Source organism: Lingula anatina, chromosome 3 (assembly GCF_051362555.1).
Source record: "Lingula anatina isolate TDL-2025a chromosome 3, LinAna3.0, whole genome shotgun sequence".
NCBI classification, from domain to species: Eukaryota; Metazoa; Brachiopoda; class Lingulata; order Lingulida; family Lingulidae; genus Lingula; species Lingula anatina.
In genome coordinates, this window is record NC_141769.1 from 25,784,806 (window position 1) to 25,803,819 (window position 19,014).

At 33.9% G+C, this 19,014-nt stretch overlaps 2 protein-coding genes across 14 annotated transcripts in view; one reads left to right on the top strand and one right to left on the bottom strand.

Annotated features, from left to right (window-relative positions):
• The window catches only part of LOC106156613 (uncharacterized), a 39,023-nt gene extending 27,104 nt beyond the window's left edge, over window positions 1-11,919 (bottom strand). The window contains exons 1-10 of one of the 12 annotated variants that reach the window (XM_013531946.2): window positions 11,803-11,919; window positions 11,665-11,701; window positions 11,047-11,129; window positions 10,428-10,563; window positions 9,624-9,752; window positions 8,961-8,990; window positions 6,663-6,776; window positions 5,567-5,623; window positions 3,822-3,932; window positions 2,342-2,515 (exon numbers count right to left, since the gene is read on the bottom strand). In XM_013531946.2, coding sequence (XP_013387400.1) covers window positions 2,342-2,515; window positions 3,822-3,932; window positions 5,567-5,623; window positions 6,663-6,776; window positions 8,961-8,990; window positions 9,624-9,752; window positions 10,428-10,563; window positions 11,047-11,129; window positions 11,665-11,701; window positions 11,803-11,837 — 906 coding nt within the window. In that variant the 5' untranslated portion in view covers window positions 11,838-11,919. Of the gene's footprint in view, window positions 1-2,341; window positions 2,516-3,821; window positions 3,933-5,566; window positions 5,624-6,641; window positions 6,777-8,960; window positions 8,991-9,623; window positions 9,753-10,427; window positions 10,564-11,046; window positions 11,130-11,664; window positions 11,702-11,802 lie in introns of all 12 variants that reach the window. The other 11 variants (XM_013531945.2, XM_087007715.1, XM_013531947.2 and 8 more) reach the window with 11 other exon arrangements.
• A 161-nt stretch (window positions 11,920-12,080) lies between these two features.
• On the top strand, window positions 12,081-18,975 carry LOC106156610 (uncharacterized). Of its 2 annotated transcripts, none has more exons than XM_013531941.2 (6): window positions 12,081-12,131; window positions 12,835-12,880; window positions 13,238-13,273; window positions 13,467-13,508; window positions 13,910-13,999; window positions 17,888-18,975. In XM_013531941.2, the coding sequence occupies exons 2-6, from the start codon at window positions 12,859-12,861 to the stop codon at window positions 18,019-18,021; spliced, it is 324 nt and encodes a 107-aa protein (XP_013387395.1). In that variant the 5' UTR covers window positions 12,081-12,131; window positions 12,835-12,858; the 3' UTR covers window positions 18,022-18,975. The 2 variants fall into 2 exon arrangements, with proteins under 2 accessions (XP_013387395.1, XP_013387394.1); XM_013531940.2 differs by having other exon boundaries at window positions 12,105-12,281.
• The last annotated feature ends 39 nt before the right edge of the window (window positions 18,976-19,014 follow it).

The following is a 19,014-nucleotide window of genomic DNA, read 5'->3' on the forward strand; positions in this document are numbered from 1 at the left end:
AAAGCATGCTTGGGTAATGTCTGTTGAGTAATACACAAACATTTAGTTTTAAAAATAACATTCTGAGTCAAGTAGCCATAGCAACTGCTGTACCTTCAGCCAAAATCAGCAATCTGATGTTGCAAATAAGGGGTTGTTTCAGAGCAAGTTATCTTGAGATCTAAGCATGTTACATGCCCCTCAAGCTGACTGACTTATGTGTTCAGCATATATTTATCTCAAAAAAACCAAAATTTGCATTCTGTTTTTCTTTTCTCAACATACCCTATTGACTTAGACTTATCTATTTCCAAAGTTAAGGCAAGTAAATGCCAAAACAGTTTGAAACCTAGATGTGATGAAGATCTGTTTGTTGGTCCAACTTTCTCTGCAGACAAGGTGATACTGGGATAATGCATTAAATGTAGAAGCTATTTGGGAAGTTGCATAATCAAAGTTTTAAAAGAAAAAGAAAACCCAGCTGCATTGCACATTACTTCAAATCAAAATGTTCCCCAAGGTAGAAATTAAATAACTTGAAGAGAGGGTTTAAGATGCCCTCTTCCAGGACCACAGATTGATTTTTCACAAGAAATTCACAGATGTGTCTCTGGGACGTTCTTTACACTTTTCTCTAATGTAAGCAAGCTGGCCTGGAGTATAGAGTAGGTGTAAAGATTTGCCACCATTTTTTTCCATACACCTCTTTCCCTTAAAATAAAGATCCCATTCCTTTCTGGTCAATATATTGATTTGGTTCAAGGTGAGCGGAATAAGAAAACAACTCGAAGGTCATGTGAAAAACAGAATTTTGTCCACCTTTACAAACATAAGGCAATCTTTTGTAAATTTAATGGAGTGGAGCTGTAAGTTAGATAAGATAAGGGTTTATTTAGCCATTTATATACAAATTAAAAATTCACATACAATGGAAATTGGATTGCCATTTGGGTAAAATATATCTAAGTTTCAAGGTTACAGTATTGTTGCTAAAATTCCATTTTCCGTTGTTAAAATGAAACAAAGCAAATGTGAACAGTTTGCTACAAATCTGTAACTGGTCAATAAGCAAGAAAAAGAGAAATCTGTAGAAAAACAAGTACAGACTGTCAGAGAGTAACTAGTCAAATGACAGTCACAGACTGACACAGGAAATAAATTAATAACTAAAACTTTTGCAGTATGATATACTTCAACCACTGCCTCTTAACTGAATTCCTAGAAATGCCATTAAATTTCTGAGATGCCAATGTTCCATTTAATGAAAGGATGTTTACATATCCATTGAAAACAAAAAATGATAACAGCAGGCAATCACTTTTAATGCCAGGCCACATGTACTTTTTCCACTGGCTTTTTAACTGCTATTCTATATCCAGTTTGCCCTGGCATATTTAAGTTATTGACTTAGGCCAAGGTTATATCAATTAGTTTCCATACAATATTAAAGCATGTTCTTTTTTATGCAAAATGTGCATAATTGCCACCAGCATGGTCCTGAAATACAGCATAACCTATGTACATATCCAGGACGAGTTACTTACATGGAAATGATCTTGCTAACTTTCAGTTTTTCTATTAGCCCTACTGTGTTCCATAAGCATGTCTGTCAGACAATGCAATAACAAACCCTCTCCCAACAATTAAAATACATGTTTGTTGCTTATCAAATTTACTTGTTGCATTTATGTGATACTGTGTTCATTTCTGTGCATAGTACATACTCTGCACTTGGTAATTGTTTTTATTTACTCAGATTACAAAGGCATTATAATATGGGTGCCAAATACCACTCTGGTTGTTATACTATGCCTCTGTATGATTAATATGTTACACACTATGCAAGTTTTACACATCATGGACATCTGCTATGTATACACATATATACATTACAGATAAGTTACATGAAGAATCAGTTACACAGCAGAACAACAAATGCCTAATATTTGATGTTTACAAGCAAACATCCATAAAGGTCAATATGGGACTCCTGGTGGGCAGATTTACAATACAAAGCAGCAGTTCAGGTCACTGACAAGACGATGCTATTTAAATGAGACACAAACAAACAGTATATACACACAAACATCATAATGTAACTAGTAGGTGTCAAATATCACATTTTAACCAGAAACAAAAAAAAAAAAAAAAAAAAAAAAAAAACTGCACAATGTATAACCAATTGTACAAAAAGTTTCAATTTGTGTGAGGAAAATAGCTTTCAAACATAACCTTGATACAGACACTTTTTAAAGTAAAAACAACATAAAAAGATAACAGGGGATGGAAGTCACATCACTTTGTATGCTATTGCAGAAAATTGTATGTATACAGAGAATTTTTCCCAATCCACTTTACTGACCTTTTCTATCGTTCTGTTCCATACTGTGACCTCATGACCTGATTTCAGAAGATTTCGCACCATCCCGCTACCCATAATGCCCAGACCCAGGAATCCGATCTTACATGGAGTTGGAATGATATTTTTCTGTGGCTTTCTGGTTGTCAGTTCTGAGGGGATGCGGACTGAAGGCATCTGAAAGAAAGTGATGAAATCACATCAGCTGACACTGAGAAAAACACCAAAAACAAAGCCCCCCCCCCCATCCTCCTCCAGTCACAACAACAGACATAGGGGGCACCACCTGATCATGAAAAATGTGATAATTCCAAAATCTGTGTACACCAAGCCATCCATTGCCACATTATCATATATCTTATGCATCACCAGCATGAATGATAGTAACATTTAAATAAATAGTTTTAGTATAATCTGAGATATTGTGGTGCAAATCTGTGTTTAAAAACTTGAGACTGTTATAAACGGCTTTATGACAACCACAAATATTTGTCAGTCTTAGTTAAGCAGGAAATGGCATTTCCAACAAAAAAGATATGAGAATGAAGGACATTTGAAATAAAATATGAGAAAAACAACATGAAATACTACTTATGACATAAGGATGTCAAAACAAAATCATTCGGATCTGACGGCCTTTTGTTAGAAAATTTTGACCGATGTTGGAACATGAAACCTCAGAAACTGTGACAAACTTGATCGTAGTGGACATATGGAAAAAATGCCTAAAAATCGTGAAACAAATTTGCATTTCCAGTCAAGAAAAGATGACAAATCCTAGTACAGACTGTATGATAATGTTTCTATCCAAAGTTAGTCAATCTAATCGACTTCTTTGGTTAGAAAGATAACCACACAATCTAATCCCTTTCATTTGTTGGTCAGGAAAGGTCATGTATTAATGTACCTTGTTTAATTTTGTATGTTATTGGTACATTGTAAAAAATTCATTTAAAGTGATAATAACTCTTCGTATGAGATCTATATTTCACAATAAAAACATTGTAAATAACTCATAGAAATATAATATATTCTGTTTTACAACAAAAACAGCAGTTATAGCTATTATTCTGATATTTGAGCTTGTCTTTAGACCACGTGACCTCCATTGATGGCTATACTCTGTTATAATCTCTTAAGAGATTTTAACAAAAAACCAAACTTTTTAGAAAAAAAAACAGGGACTAACTTTGAATGTAAAAATGGATTCATTAACCATTGGTAAGTATGGGAAAATTGTTGTTTAAAATCAGGAAAATTCATTTTTTGGCCAAAACGAAGAGTTATTATCACTTTAATAATGATAATACATCATCATCTAATCCCTTCTTGTCCTGCTCACTGTAATGCACATGAAGACGCATTTGCTGTGGCACTGAACATAAACAGCCCTCACACTGACCGCTGAGACAGTATGTACTAAATTAAGCCGTCATAACTTCACCAGAAACTTGGCTTATATCACATAGAACATGTAGTGTACCCTTGGTTTCTTGGGACTCTTCCTGGGAGTTCCTAATTTGATCTTCTTTGGACTGGGTCCTGACTGTGAGGCTGTGGCATGTTTTATGGCCTTCTTCACCAGCTCATTCTTCTGTGGAAATCAAATAACCATCTTTTAATGGAGCAATCAAAGAGTTTTTCTATTTTTTATCGAGGCAAGTTGACAGAATTCTGAAGAATGCCAAAGAATTGTGGGGAAAACTTAATGGAATGAATTCTTTTTTCGTGGCTTATATTGACTTTTTAATGAAGAGTCCATTTCAAAAGACAAAGGAGCTATTTTTACTAAGTGTGTTAGCTGTCAAATCTATTGGAAATGACAGAACTATCAATAACAGGAAAAAAAAAGGACCGAACATTTCCTTTTTATATCACTCTTTCAGAATTTAGTTACTCTGCTGCCAAAGAGTATTAATCAACATATCAAAACCTGAACATGTGACAATAGGTGAAATAAGACACCATCGTGTATAACTTTCCTCTTTTATATAAGAAATTCAAAAAGATGCACCTTACTGCATTCAAAGATGTAAACAAATGAACTAAGTTGTAATATTTGAAGTAAGGAAAGTTGTAAGAAATCACATCAAAAACTAAACCATTATTTTATAGTTTTCCCTTTCACCAAAATAAAATTTTTTACATAAGACCATCTATGCACGACGATATAAGACTACAGCTTTCAACAAATGATGACATGCACTGGAGTCAATAATTTAGAAATGACCAAGGTGATATTGATACATATCTATGTCACTACAAAGATAAAAACTACCAGATATTACCACATAATATGCTTTTACCTAAATTGTTCCATAAATAAATCAAACAATAATGTGACAATTCATCTCTCACATTTTTCCATAGCATATTATTTTGATTTCCAAAGACACTTTTGACATTAATGTCTTGGTAAAAAATAATCAGAATAAACTTCATATTATTGATTATTTTCTTTTCTAATATTGGACAGTAAACTCTTCATGGGACAGAAGGTCATTTTGAACTTGCAAATAAAACAATATGCTCTTTTATTTTTAGGGCATTTTATGGGCTAAAAATTTTATTTCCTTAAATAACCTGCCAGTTGACAATATTTCCATTACTTCACTAATTCATGTGGGGTAGAAGGTAGCAATGACCTCAGTTTTACTCGTCTTACTTTGAATCTTACTTCATATCAACCTACATATTCAGAAGGTAATTTTGGAGAACTATAACCAGATATAGAGAAAAAAGTGGGGTTTAGCATGGTGAGGTCAATTTAGTGAAAATCACATGCTGACATCTGTATTTTGCAGGTTATATACAAAACATTTAAGTTTTGTTCCTGATCTCAATATTTTCATAGAAACCCATGCTCACAACAATAACTTAAGAATGTTTGCTTTGTGAACTAAAATCAATAAATGTGCATTAAGAGGACAATGTAGGTAACTTGATTTGAGCGTTTTTAAAATTATTATTTCCATTAATATAGCTATATACATATATAGTCATTATAATAATGAAGAAACTTGTGACTTTACTTTTGATGTTATTTTTCACAAAAGTTCATGTTAATATTAAAATCTGACAAAGAGCCTGTTCCAATTTTGTCAACTGTTACAGTGAAAGCTTATGCTCATAACATAATCACTTTCAGTAATATTTTGCTAATCTTTTAATAAGATCCGAATAATTCAGGAAATTTAGGTTGAGCATGTTATGTAATAATCCTGGTACCTTTCTTGCAGTTGCATTCTTGGCTGTCATTTCTCCTGACTCTACACTCTCAGCAAACTACAAAATGAATAAATAAACAAAAACTCACAAAACTAGAAAAATAAACTTCACGGAGTTCAACAAAAATGTTTTTATTTATAAGTGGCTTATCATATAACAAAGCCAGTGAATCTTTTTGTTTTATTTACGAAATTTCATGGTAACTGTTAACTTTTAAATAATTGAAAAGTATATTTTGCTTGAATCCTGGGCATTTTGTAGTCACTTTTTTTAACATTAATAATAATGCATTATCAAAAAAAAAAGCTGTGGGATACTGTTTTGTTTAGAATAACTGAGCAGACTCTGTCAAACAAAAAAAAAAAAAAAAAAAAAAAATTGCCAACTTGCTGCAAAGCAAACAATACTGTTTGATTAAGGGAAATGATGATTGGACCACAAAATGTATTCCAATTTTTTATCAAGATGTTGCTTTATAAACCTCACAAAGGTAGGGGAAACTGAAAAAGCATGACAAACAAACAATCGCATGACTTATAACTAAAATGACAATGACATACAGTGAAAATAACTGTGAATAGCTTGCTTAACAGACAGACATGGACAAATACATTCATCAAGAAGCAAAATCAAATACAGAACAGAAGGGGGAAAAAGCATTTTTCTGTAACTAATTTCATCTTCAAAGATAGAGGGACCATTCAGAATGAGAAGAGACAAGTGCTAGCTAGGCCACGACCTAAATTTGGCGGAACAACATAAAAGGAAGACCGCTTAATCCTGTGATGGTCTCTCCACCTCTCACATGCCTCCCCACAAGTCGTCCCTGCAGGGGCACAGTAATTAAATCTCTGCTCAATTCAACCGGTCGAGGGACGACACGTGGGGAGAGGTAGAGAGACCATTACAGGACTAAGTGGTCTCCCTTTCATGTTGGTCCGCCATACTTATGTCGTGGCCTAGCTAGAACTCGGCTCTTCTCATTCTAAATGGTCCCAAATACTGTTTAAAAAAAATCACCAGCTAACAGTACTCATCCTTGGCAGCATGCTAAGACAAGACTAGTCACAGATACCTTTTGTGTTGGTTTTCTCACCCGAGGCATCTTCTGCTCAGTGGCTCCCTCTGGGGTCTCTGCATCATCAGCAGCTGTTTCAACTGGAGGTTCTTCCCCATCCACCAACACTGGGGATGGTGATCTTCGCTCATGCTACAAACGGACAAACAAAAATACTTAGTCAAGATAACTATCTAGGCCCATAGACAGGGTGTTCCAAAAGAACCCCCCTTTTTGCCTGTAAAAGGTCCCGTCTGGGTAAAATTTTATCTAGGTACATGAAGGTTTCATGGTAAAAGGTCCACTTTTTTTAGAGAAAGAACCCCCCCCCCCCTTTTGAAATTGCTGGATACGAGCCTGCTATCAGCAAATGTGTCTGCTATTTGCCTAGGATAGCACCCTTCCTATCACCAGCCTTTTCACATTTAATGAGTCTGAGAATTATTTATCCCTATTATTCATAGTTGCAATTTTTCAGTGTGCATTTTTCAAAAGTCCTGATGGTGAGGAGGAGGAGGAGGAGGTGGTGGTGGTGGTGGTGTGTGTGTGTTGTGTGTGTGTGTGTGTGTGTGTGTGGGGGGGAACGACACTTTGCCAGGCAGCAGCCATCAAGCTAACCAATTGTTAGACAAAACCATCATTAGTGGGGACCAGAATAATGGGCTCAGACTTAAGAACATATCTTTCTGAAGTCTTCACTTTCTCAAAGAGTGAAAACTAAATTTGCTCTACCAATTATCTTTTTTTTTAATGTTTATAAGATAGGGTTTATATATTTACAAAGACAAGAAGGTAAAATTTTACCAGATTCACATTTTTGCTCATAACAGAACAGTAGCCAAGATTTTAAAGGTTAGCAGTTGAAAGTAGAATTCCTCAAATCTGTATAACCACTAGTGTCATATGTCTTTTAACAGGAAACTAAAAATATCCAGCAAATGTCAGACAGTTATAGACGTTCACATGTAACCATATTCAACCAGAGTCAATCTTAGGTGCATGACCTAAACATGATCTGCATATAAAAGAAGTCTAGTCCAGCCCTAGCATCTGTTCTGTATGACTGAACCATTATCTATTATCCAAAAATACCACACCTTATGATACCACACAAAAGATTATAACTCTTAAAAATAACTAGGAGTTTATATGAAGCAATACAATCATATAGGTCATATCGAAATATAACTTATATTATTGCTCAACCATGACTTAAATATACCATGCACACAAAATTTAAATAGGAATAATAATGTGTCATTATGTAGAGATTGCTATGAATTTCATGATGACAAAAAGAACTGCAAAATACTGAACAAAAAATAAATAAATAAATAAATAAATCTTTGATACAGTAGTTTGAATAAAAGGAAATGGTAACACTGGGTAATGGATATCATTATCAATGCAAATGCAGCATTACCACGACCAAAAATCTGTATTAGTTATATATTCTGCACATATAATTGGCCACCTATCCCTTTAAACTGTCAGCCAGAGACAAGGAACACTCACATCAAGCATGACCTTTGCTTTTGATGATCTTACAAAGATGACAGGAATGACCCAGTTTCATTCTATGAGTCATTTAACTGTAACTGTTCTTTTTTTTTTTTTTTTTTTTGTCCTTGGTATTTTATGTCAAATAACACTGATACTTTCAAGAAAAACGGCTAATGTAACACAGGAGATCACATTTCAAATAGTTCAATGCAGCAAAACTGGTTTAACTCTGAACATATAATAATAGTTAGTGGAAAGATGAACACAGTCAGTTAATGAACGAAATAATCGTGACTGACAAATCAGTTTACTAGTAGAGTGCCATTGTTATCAGGTACATACAGACTAAGTTAAACTTAGTAAATACAATTTAATGAGGTGAGGAAACTGAAATAAAAACTTTTTTAAATCTGGCAAACAAATAAATAACACAAAACTTTACAAAGCAAACAAATACCAAGACAATGAATGGAATTTTCATTTAAACATTCAAAACGCAAATAACTTTCATCATTTTTATCAAACAATCAACATTTCCCAGAGACATCAGCTTTCTGGTTACATGAAAATCAAATCTTAAGGGTTAATAAGTTCACAGAGACAAAAATAGTGCACAAGATGATATACACAGCATTTTGAAAATAAAGATACAGTAATGTTTCAGTGTTTCTGGTAAACTTTAGTTAGTATAGGGTTAAGCTACATCAAACGAACAAACAAAGTTTTATTTTAAAAATCAAGGAAATAATCTGGGTTAAAAAGACTATACACAAAACAGGGTTTGGTTAGTTTGATGAAACAAAGGGAAATGAAAACTCATTTTAATTTACTCACATTTTTGAAAAGTCTTTTTCTTTTCATTTTCTAGCAAAAAAAAAAGTGAAAACAGAAGAATACTTAAATCTGTTTTGCATAAACTCTGTTTTCAAATTTGATACCACGAGTTGCCAACATATGTAAATCTTTCCACATAAATGTAAACTTAAAAAAGATTTGAATAAAATACATGTCAACAAATATCTATAATAGGCACTGCTTGGTTGCATTAGTATCTACATCTAAAATAGCATAGCTGGATTAAATAGGAGATAAACTATGAGCAAAAGAAAAAAAATCCAACCAATTAACTGAACTGTTAAGCTTGCAAGTTGCAATCATGTCAAAGTGATAGCCAATATGAAATCAAACAAAATATCATGTCAGGACACTTATTGGTATACGGGCGATCACCACATTTGGACAGAAATGTTTTTAGGCCTGCATTAAAAACACAAGCAAAAACACATAGCAGCTGGTCTGATTGAAATTTTCCTGATTGGCAGCATCCAAATCATTAATTTCCACTTTCAATTTTCCTTTATTTCTTGTTAAAAATCACAGAAGCATTGGCAAGAGACAATCAAATCTTTTATTATTTTTTCTATGGGGTCAGAATTTGGTGGAGGCTTGGGAAATAGGGGGAGGGTAGTCTACCAAACCAAAGAAACATGACTGTACCTTAGTTTTCCCTGTCAGTGGTTCTCTTGTATAATCTCTGTGAGCACTCTTTGTTGCTTCTGGTCTTTCAGGAAAAATTGTAGCAAGTTCCTCGTCAATTGAGGGCAAATCATTCTGCCTATTTTTCATCTGCAATTATGTGGGTGGAAAACTGAATTTGTGTACAAATTGTGAATGGATGTTGTATCATCAAAGTATTTGTGGAAGCATAGGACTTTATATATATATATATATATATATATCTAGAGTAATTAACATATACCACACCACATCTAAAATAATCACCAGAAAGTAACACATAAGAAGAAAGTTTACAACATTAATTCTCAGCAATCTAAATTTCGGATCTATTATAAGGTTTTCACTGGCTTTATTAATCACTCAGTAACTATAATAATATCTTTAATCTTAAATCAGATATTATTCTCCATGTCAAATAAACATCCAATTGTTTGAGTAAAATTCAATGATTTTACCATTTACAATAAGATATCCTTCCTAAAAATAATATTCACTGAAAACTTTAACCAATATACTAGTACTAAATAAAATACATTATAAATACAATCCATGTTTACCATTGCACCTTATTGCAATGCTATAAAATTATAACCATGTTGGGTAAAATTAATTTACTAGTGTAAATGTATACCTTCCTTCCTTCCTTCCTTCCTGACAATCTTATTCATCTACATTTATGCCACAGAAATATGTTGAAAAACAAAACATGAAAAAGAACAGTCAACCATATTACAAATTAGTTAAAAGTCTGAACATATAAAATACAAATGAAATCAACTTTACCTGAGTAGGCATAGCTTCCAGTGCCTCATCAATGGCTTCCACAGCTTCCTTAAACCCCTTGGGAATGCGAGAGGCAGGCATGAACTTATCTTTGTTAGTTGCATACAGGAAAGTATTTTCCTCAAACACCCACGCACTGAAGAGGAATAAAATTAAGAATTCAAACAATTTTACAGTGGATCATTTGCTGTAAAAGTAGTCTATCATCATCTCCTCTAATAGGACTCAAATATATTTCTCTTGCAAAAAACTGTATCAATCACTGTTGATTTATGCACAAAAATTCTTATACGGCACATGCAAAAGTTCAATAAGTGGTTGTGTAGTTTATCTAACTTTATTTCCTAAATTTTGAATGAAATTACCCAAAAGCAAATTGATTAAGTGGTATGTTTAGTGTAATCACAGACGTATAATGTGTCTATAGTCTTGATATTTCATTCTATTATATGTACAATACTATGTCATATAATAGTATTCTAACAGTGCCATTCTGAGAGAGTTTATAAGATAGGCCTAGTGAATAGACTTTGGTTGCTTTCACTGGAAATCTTATCTTGGTGATTTCCTTGTCAGTTGTAAATATTCTGAGGTTCCTCTACCGGATTACTGTACTTACTAATTCTCAGACCCATAAAAGAAGATAAAATGCATTGGTTTCTTATTGCTTGGTCTCTTCACTTCGGGCTTTGGCTCTATCACCTAAACATAAAGAATGCAAGCTTTTGATTCTGCCCCATATAATAACCAATTTTCAAAATAGGAATCAATAACCTATGAAAACAAGCAATGAAGCCAAAATTTAACTAGGTCAAATATTTTAAATTCTTTGGCAAACAATAGATCAAGATAGTGTAGGCAGCTTGTCTCGCCTGTAAGAAATCAGCAAATATCACAACATGGCAAAGAATTGGAAAGGGTGTGGTTCGCATGTTAAGAAATGCTCTACATATTTTTCAATGGTCATGATACTGAGACAATCAGTGATAGGGTTGGGTTTCAATCAAAAGGAACAGCACCGACTTAATAAAAAAGTTTAAACCATAAATCATGTCTATCTAAACAAAGCAATATACTTTATTTGGGAAACATTATCATTAAGTTTATGCGTTGGCAAAGATGTTACTATAATTGGATGATTTAGCATTGCTAGCCGAATGCACTACTACCAACTCCCCCTTTTGGCGTGAGGCACGGGCACCAACCGGCCTCTCTTTGTTCACGAGGGTGCACGTACCTTCCCCGGCCATGCAGGAAAGCCCTTCATTTTCGCCCTGAAATTGGAAAGATACGGTCATTAAACATATTGACATTCATAGATGAGATCTGATCACAAAATTGACCATGCATTATTCTAAACCAAGCACATCCTTACCATACAAGATCGCCGACTCTGAATTTTGATGCCATCTTGAATTGTTCACGTGGGATGTACAAGATAAAACGCGCACCGTGTGCTTTTGTCACCGTGACACTATCGATATCTTAGATATGAGTATATTGTTTCCAAATCTTAAAAAAATCCGAAACAAAAATCTATTTTTGGGAATATAATTGTATGTATTTACTAAAACATATCTGTTTATTTAAATCTAAGTTAACAGATTATGAAAAGTAAATATCTATTTTGAAGCTAGTTTTAAGTTTTACGCGCGTTTTATCTTCTCAACCAGATACTGTTTACATATGGCTGACTAGTGATTTGTAAGTTGAAGAGTCTTCTAAAGATTTTTTTGTGGCATTTGTTTTAATCTAGCAATTTAATAGATATATTTTACTGTGACGGTTGAATTTTAGTCGAGACAAGAGATGGTATAGTGATTTATTAGAATTTTACTTTAAACGCTTGGAAAGGTAAGAATCCGCGTTGGAAATGATTAAAAAAAAACTTCAAATAAAATAACCTGATATCAATATTTCTTTCTGTAATACGCTAGCGGTCAACGTGACTGATCAAAGACATTTTTCTAGAAATTTAGTACAACTGTTTAATTTTTAAATCAGAAATGGTATAAAACACACAAAAAGCAACCAGAGAATGTAAGAGAATTTTGATTTTTTTACATGAAAATTTTATATAGTGGGAAATCCCAGATACCTTTAATTAAGTGCTGTCAATTTATTGTCAGTATTAACTTTACTTATGATTGACACAGCATTTGTAGCATTTTAATTTGGACTGTAATGAAACTCAATTTTCTTTTGTGAGAGTGAAAATAGAAAAATCAAATGTACATTTTATTGTGGTCACTTTATTACAAGTAAGTTCTTTTACCATCATGATCATAAAATTTGAAGACAACAGTAAAAATAACTTGCTTATTTGACGAAATGTATGTATAAAATTATTATTATTATTATTATTATTATTATTATTATTATTATTATTATTATTATTATTATTTAGCTACAACAAAGAAATAAGTTAACCATGGGTTGTGGCTCCAGTTCAGGTAAGAAAAAAGAAAAGAAAATAATAGGTGTTTGAATTACAAAAAAAAAAAAAAAAACTTTAAGGTTACCTTATGCACACACTTGAATTAACATGATGAAATGTAAATATAACCAAACTAATACCAAATAAGTTCAAATACATGAGTGAGTCATTTCACGTGCCATTTACTTTAAGATATTTATGTGTTATCTTTACTAACCCATCCTTTTAATTTTCATGGCATACTATGAATTTTTATTTTCCTATCTTGAAAAAGATGTGTTGAAGTCACCATAACAGCATAGTTGATAAATTTATTTTAGAGCATCTTTCGAATTTATTGAAAGTATTTAGTTATGTAAATTATATTTTAAAGGTCCTGCATATCCAAAGCAGCAATATACAAATGGGGGTAAGTAGAATGAGTAAGAAATTTGAATTGCTCAATTTTTTAAAAATATGGACAGCATAAAAAACTGATACTTGTATATGACATATGTAGCAGACAATTTTTAACATTTGTTAACAGTTTTACTATTTGTGAGAACACCAAATTTGATACTGTAAATTATAAATAATCATTTATATATTAAATGATTTTATAGGTTATCCCTCACAACAATACAGCAGTGGAAATCAACCTGGAGGTGAGTGGGTAATTATCAGAGGCAATATGACCAGGTTGGGTTTTTTGGAAGTTAACTTTTAAAACAAATTTGAGGTGTCAGATTTTGGTTTTAAAAAGTCTCCAATTTTTTCCATTGGTTTTTTCATTGCTTTAAAAAAATTTTTTTCAATGGAATTGTTTTCCCACCTGGTCAATGCTCAATGTTTGGACACATTGAGCACCACATTAACTAAACTGTTTTTAGACTAATTCCAAGAGGAAGCAGACAGTTGGGTATGGCACTCGGCCTGAAGGATAATGAAGGCTTTGCAGTTTGAGCAAAAAACTCGATTGCAATCCACATGTCCACAATCTGAAGTCAGTCCAAAATTTGTTTAATGTCAAGCAAAATTTCATTGTCACAATGTAACTTAATTTCAGCCTACTATGGACCTACAGGGCCAATGATGGTTGGTGGAGGATGCATGCACAACAACAATGATGACAGATTTGTAGAGGGCGCTTTAGTTGGTAAGCAATGATTTTAATTGAAGTTTTTTTAGTTTTTATTTACTGTCATCAGACTTTCTTAAAAGATGTTGGAAGGTGGTGTGCAAAGAATAAAATACACCATACAGGTCAGTAGCCAGCAATTTCAGAGGGGGGGTTCGTTTTCTGAAAAAGTGGACCTTTTACCATAAAATCCTCAAGTAGGCCTACATAGGTCAAATTTTACCCAGAGTGGACCTTTTCCCAGCAAAAAAGGGTGGTTCTTTCGAACCCCCCGAACCCCCCCTGGCTACGGGCCTGCCATAACAGATTGTAAACAGTTTCAATGTTGATTTTCTGTACAGCATGTATTTTTAACTGAATTATCATTATTGTACCACCAGCGTTAGCGCTGGCGGTACACATGGTTTCGGTCCCGTCCGGATCGTTCCGCCGGCTCCGCCGGCTCCGCCGGCTCCGCCGGACGGCTACCGTTACCGCTTCTCCTCCTAGACGGTAAGGGCCCCCGTACCCATCTCATGGATTTAGGTCACCTATAATCTCAACTCGTTCCACGTAAAATTTGGGCTTTGTCGGTATTGGGGTCTGGGTGTGGCACTCATTGCAATGCACCCTTGTCTAAAAATGGCAAAATTAAATGCTAATTATCTACCCTACGGAAGGAGTTATGGGAAAAATTTCTATAGACGGCTTTCCAAAAGTCATATGTGTAGATTTCAAATATACCCTTGGATTTGACCTTTGACCTTTACTTCAAGGTCAAATGGGCCAAAATTTTCAAAAAAATGAAATTTTTTACGAAAAAAATTTTTTTTGCCCTGTTATTCAGACACCACACAGACTTAACCAATAATATTATTGGAAGGTGTTACCCTTCAGGTCATCTTTCATCTCCATGAATTTGGGGTCAATCGGTGCATTTTCACGGGAGTAGCGGCCATAAGATACCGAAACTGAAAACTGTCTCTAATTCGGGAACCGTTAATGCTAGAGAACCATTCTTTTTTGCATTTTGTAGAGCATGTAAAGCCCAACACTGGAGGTGGTCTCGGTTTTTTTGTATTCCATACGGTTTTCGAGTTACGCTGTATCAAAAAGTACATATTGGTGGTAAAAGCAAAATGTGCAGTACGGTAATGGATAATAAATTTTGAACTCTGGAAAAATAAAACATAAGGCTTGGCAAAGCAGACAACTTGTGTTCAAAAAAGACATTATTTCATCAAATTTGAACTTCTGAAACTTCAGAGCACCTCCTATTTCAAGAATTTTGACCAAAATGACATTTTCTTTATTTTAATTAATTTTTTCTGTATGAAATTTAAGGCACATTATGGTAACTCCAAAATTATAACATTTAGTCCCTTATATCTCCAAAACTGGCAGAGATAGGTCCATAGTTACTATTGAAGTTGAATAGGAAGTCATATACTGGCAATCGTACTATGACCTTGAAAGTGACCTTTGACCTACTTTTCACCATGAACTGAACTTTGCAAATTTTTCTTCCCTTTTATCTCCAAAACTGGCAGAGATAGGTCCATAGTTACTATTGAAGTTGAATAGGAAGTCATATACTGGCAATCTTACTATGACCTTGAAAGTGACCTTTGACCTACTTTTCACCATGAACTGAACTTTGCAAATTTTTCTTCCCTTTTATCTCCAAAACTGGCGGATATAGGTCCATAGTTACTATTGAACTTGAATAGGAAGTCATATACTGGCAATCTAAATGTGACCTTGAAATTGACCTTTGACCTACTTTTCACCATAAACTGAACTTTGCAAATTTTGCTTCCCTTTTATCTCCAAAACTGGCAGAGATAGGTCCATAGTTACTATTGAACTTGAATAGGAAGTCATATACTGGCAATCAAAATGTGACCTTAAAATTGACCTTTGACCTACTTTACACCATGAACTGAATTTTGCAAATTTTGCTTTCCTTTTATCTCCAAAACTGGCTGAGATAGGTCCGTAGTTACTATTGAACTTGAATAGGAAGTCATATACTGGCAATCTAAATGTGACCTTAAAATTGACCTTTGACCTACTTTACACCATGAACTGAATTTTGCAAATTTTGCTTTCCTTTTATCTCCAAAACTGGCTGAGATAGGTCCGTAGTTACTATTGAACTTGAATAGGAAGTCATATACTGGCAATCTAAATGTGACCTTGAAATTGACCTTTGACCTACTTTTCACCATAAACTGAACTTTGCAAATTTTGCTTCCCTTTTATCTCCAAAACTGGCAGAGATAGGTCCATAGTTACTATTGAACTTGAATAGGAAGTCATATACTGGCAATCTAAATGTGACCTTGAAATTGACCTTAACCTACTTTTCACCATGAACTGAATTTTGCAAATTTTGCTTCCCTATTATCTCCAAAACTGGCTGAGATAGGTCCATAGTTACTATTGAACTTGAATAGGAAGTCATATACTGGCAATCTAAATGTGACCTTGAAATTGACCTTTGACCTACTTTTCACCATGAACTGAACTTTGCAAATTTTGCTTTCCTTTTATCTCCAAAACTGGCAGAGATAGGTCCATAGTTACTATTGAACTTGAAAAGGAAGTCATATACTGGCAATCCAAATGTGACCTTAAAATTGACCTTTGACCTACTTTACACCATAAACTGAATTTTGCAAATTTTGCTTTCCTTTTATCTCCAAAACTGGCAGAGATAGGTCCATAGTTACTATTGAACTTGAATAGGAAGTCATATACTGGCAATCTAAATGTGACCTTGAAATTGACCTTTGACCTACTTTTCACCATGAACTGAACTTTGCAAATTTTGCTTTCCTTTTATCTCCAAAACTGGCAGAGATAGGTCCATAGTTACTATTGAACTTGAAAAGGAAGTCATATACTGGCAATCCAAATGTGACCTTAAAATTGACCTTTGACCTATTTTACACCATAAACTGAATTTTGCAAATTTTGCTTTCCTTTTATCTCCAAAACTGGCTGAGATAGGTCCGTAGTTACTATTGAACTTGAATAGGAAGTCATATACTGGCATTATAAATGTGACATTAAAATTGACCTTTGTCCTACTTTTCACCATAAACTGAACTTTGCAAATTTTGCTTCCCTTTTATCTCCAAAACTGGCAGAGATAGGTCCATAGTTACTATTGAACTTGAATAGAAAGTCATATACTGGCAATCTAAATGTGACCTTGAAATTGACCTTTGACCTACTTTTTATCATGAACTGAACTCTGCTAATTTCTTTCTCTTTTAACTTCAAACTTGACAGAGATAGGTCCATAGTTACTCTTGAACTTGAATAGGAAGTCATATACTGGCAATTTACTGTGACCTTGAAATTGACCCTTGACCTACCTTACGAAGAACTTAAATTTGATTGTACCATATATATTTTTTGCAATAGTTTAAAAATTCTTGTTGATTGCATTTTTACAGCTTGTCAAGCACAAAACTGGTGGCCGTGTCCCTTATTTTGTGTATGTGGGGGTCTATACGAATGCGCTTGCTCCAGCTGGTGGTACAATATTCGGAGGCGGTATCGCCTCTCTGATCCTCTAGTTATTGTTATTATCACACTGAAGGGAGAAATTAAGACATTGATGCATTGTAACAGATATTGGTATTTTTTAAATAGTTCTGTTTATTGAGATGCTTATAATTCTGTTTTGGCAGCATGAACAGATATAGGCTTTTTACAGTGGGATGGGGGTAGGGAGTGAAGTGACGTGTTGGGGGAGAACAGAAAAAGAAGGAAAATATTAAATTTTTCTAGGTTTCCGCATGAAAAAAGAAAAGTGTGGCAGACACATACAAATCCCCTTTGCAGTTCCCTCCATCTTCTCTCCGGACCCATATTAGCATATTATTTAACAGGAATTTAATTACTTTCCTATAGGTGGTGCTGTAGGCATGATGGCTGCACATCAGATGGGAGGTGGGTATCAGCCTGTAGATCTTCCTGGAGGATACCACTTGGGACCTCGGCTTCCAAATCACAGTGTTGAAGTAATGGGAGTGGACATTATGTAGCATGAGGACTCGAGTATTGACCATATACAGCTGCAAAATGTCCCCCTGAAGTTCAGAGGGTATTGGAAACCTACCAATCTTTTTGTGATCTTTTTATCTGAATATATCTAACAGACAATTAACCAGGGATAAAGTTCGTACTTGGACTTGTATAGCTGTGATATTATTATTATTATTAATCAGAGGCTTTGATAAATATAATTACAGTGAGCAAATCAAAGTTTTTGCAATCTCTCCTTCTGCCAAGATCATTGTTGATCTTTTTCAGAAATGAATCTTCATGTTACTTTTCACCTGTAGCAGAGTCCAGCAGTTCAACAGATCATCTATAGAATAAATATTATTCTCAATATTGATATTCTAACATTTTAAAATATGGATCATTTATGCTGTAAGTTCCAGTTAGGTCTGAACCACTTCCTTTTTTAATCTCATCTGTTTGATCTTTTCATGAAACTCTGATTAAACTGCATGGAGAGTGACATTTAAGAAAACACTTTAGAGAACTCTCTGCATGAGTTAACTTTCATTGCCATTTATCGCAGCTGTAAGTCTAGTTTTGATGGAAATATTTCATCTGGTAGTTGGCCAGTATTATCACTTATTGCAGTGCTAAATAGTTTTTTATTCTTGTTCATGGAAATCAATTCGTATTATTTCTCATGTAAACTGCTAGATTTTTTCATGTTTTCACCTCAAGTTGAAAGGATCATGTTGCCACGAGGGGTCTTAATTACTTTTTTCCCTTATGTATTCAACAATTTACATCAGTGTCAAAAACCTGTTACCTCGTGAATTTTAGTAATTTTTTTAAAATATCAATGTCAAATTTGCTAGGGTTCAGAATCAAAACTATGTAACAGATTTTCAGTTCATCATCTTCATAGTTTACCTTCATGCATCTTTTATGTAAATGAACTTAGGGCGCTTTCAAATAAAATTTTGTATAAATTATTCAACTTTTTTTTTTTTGAAATCAAAACAAAGACAAAA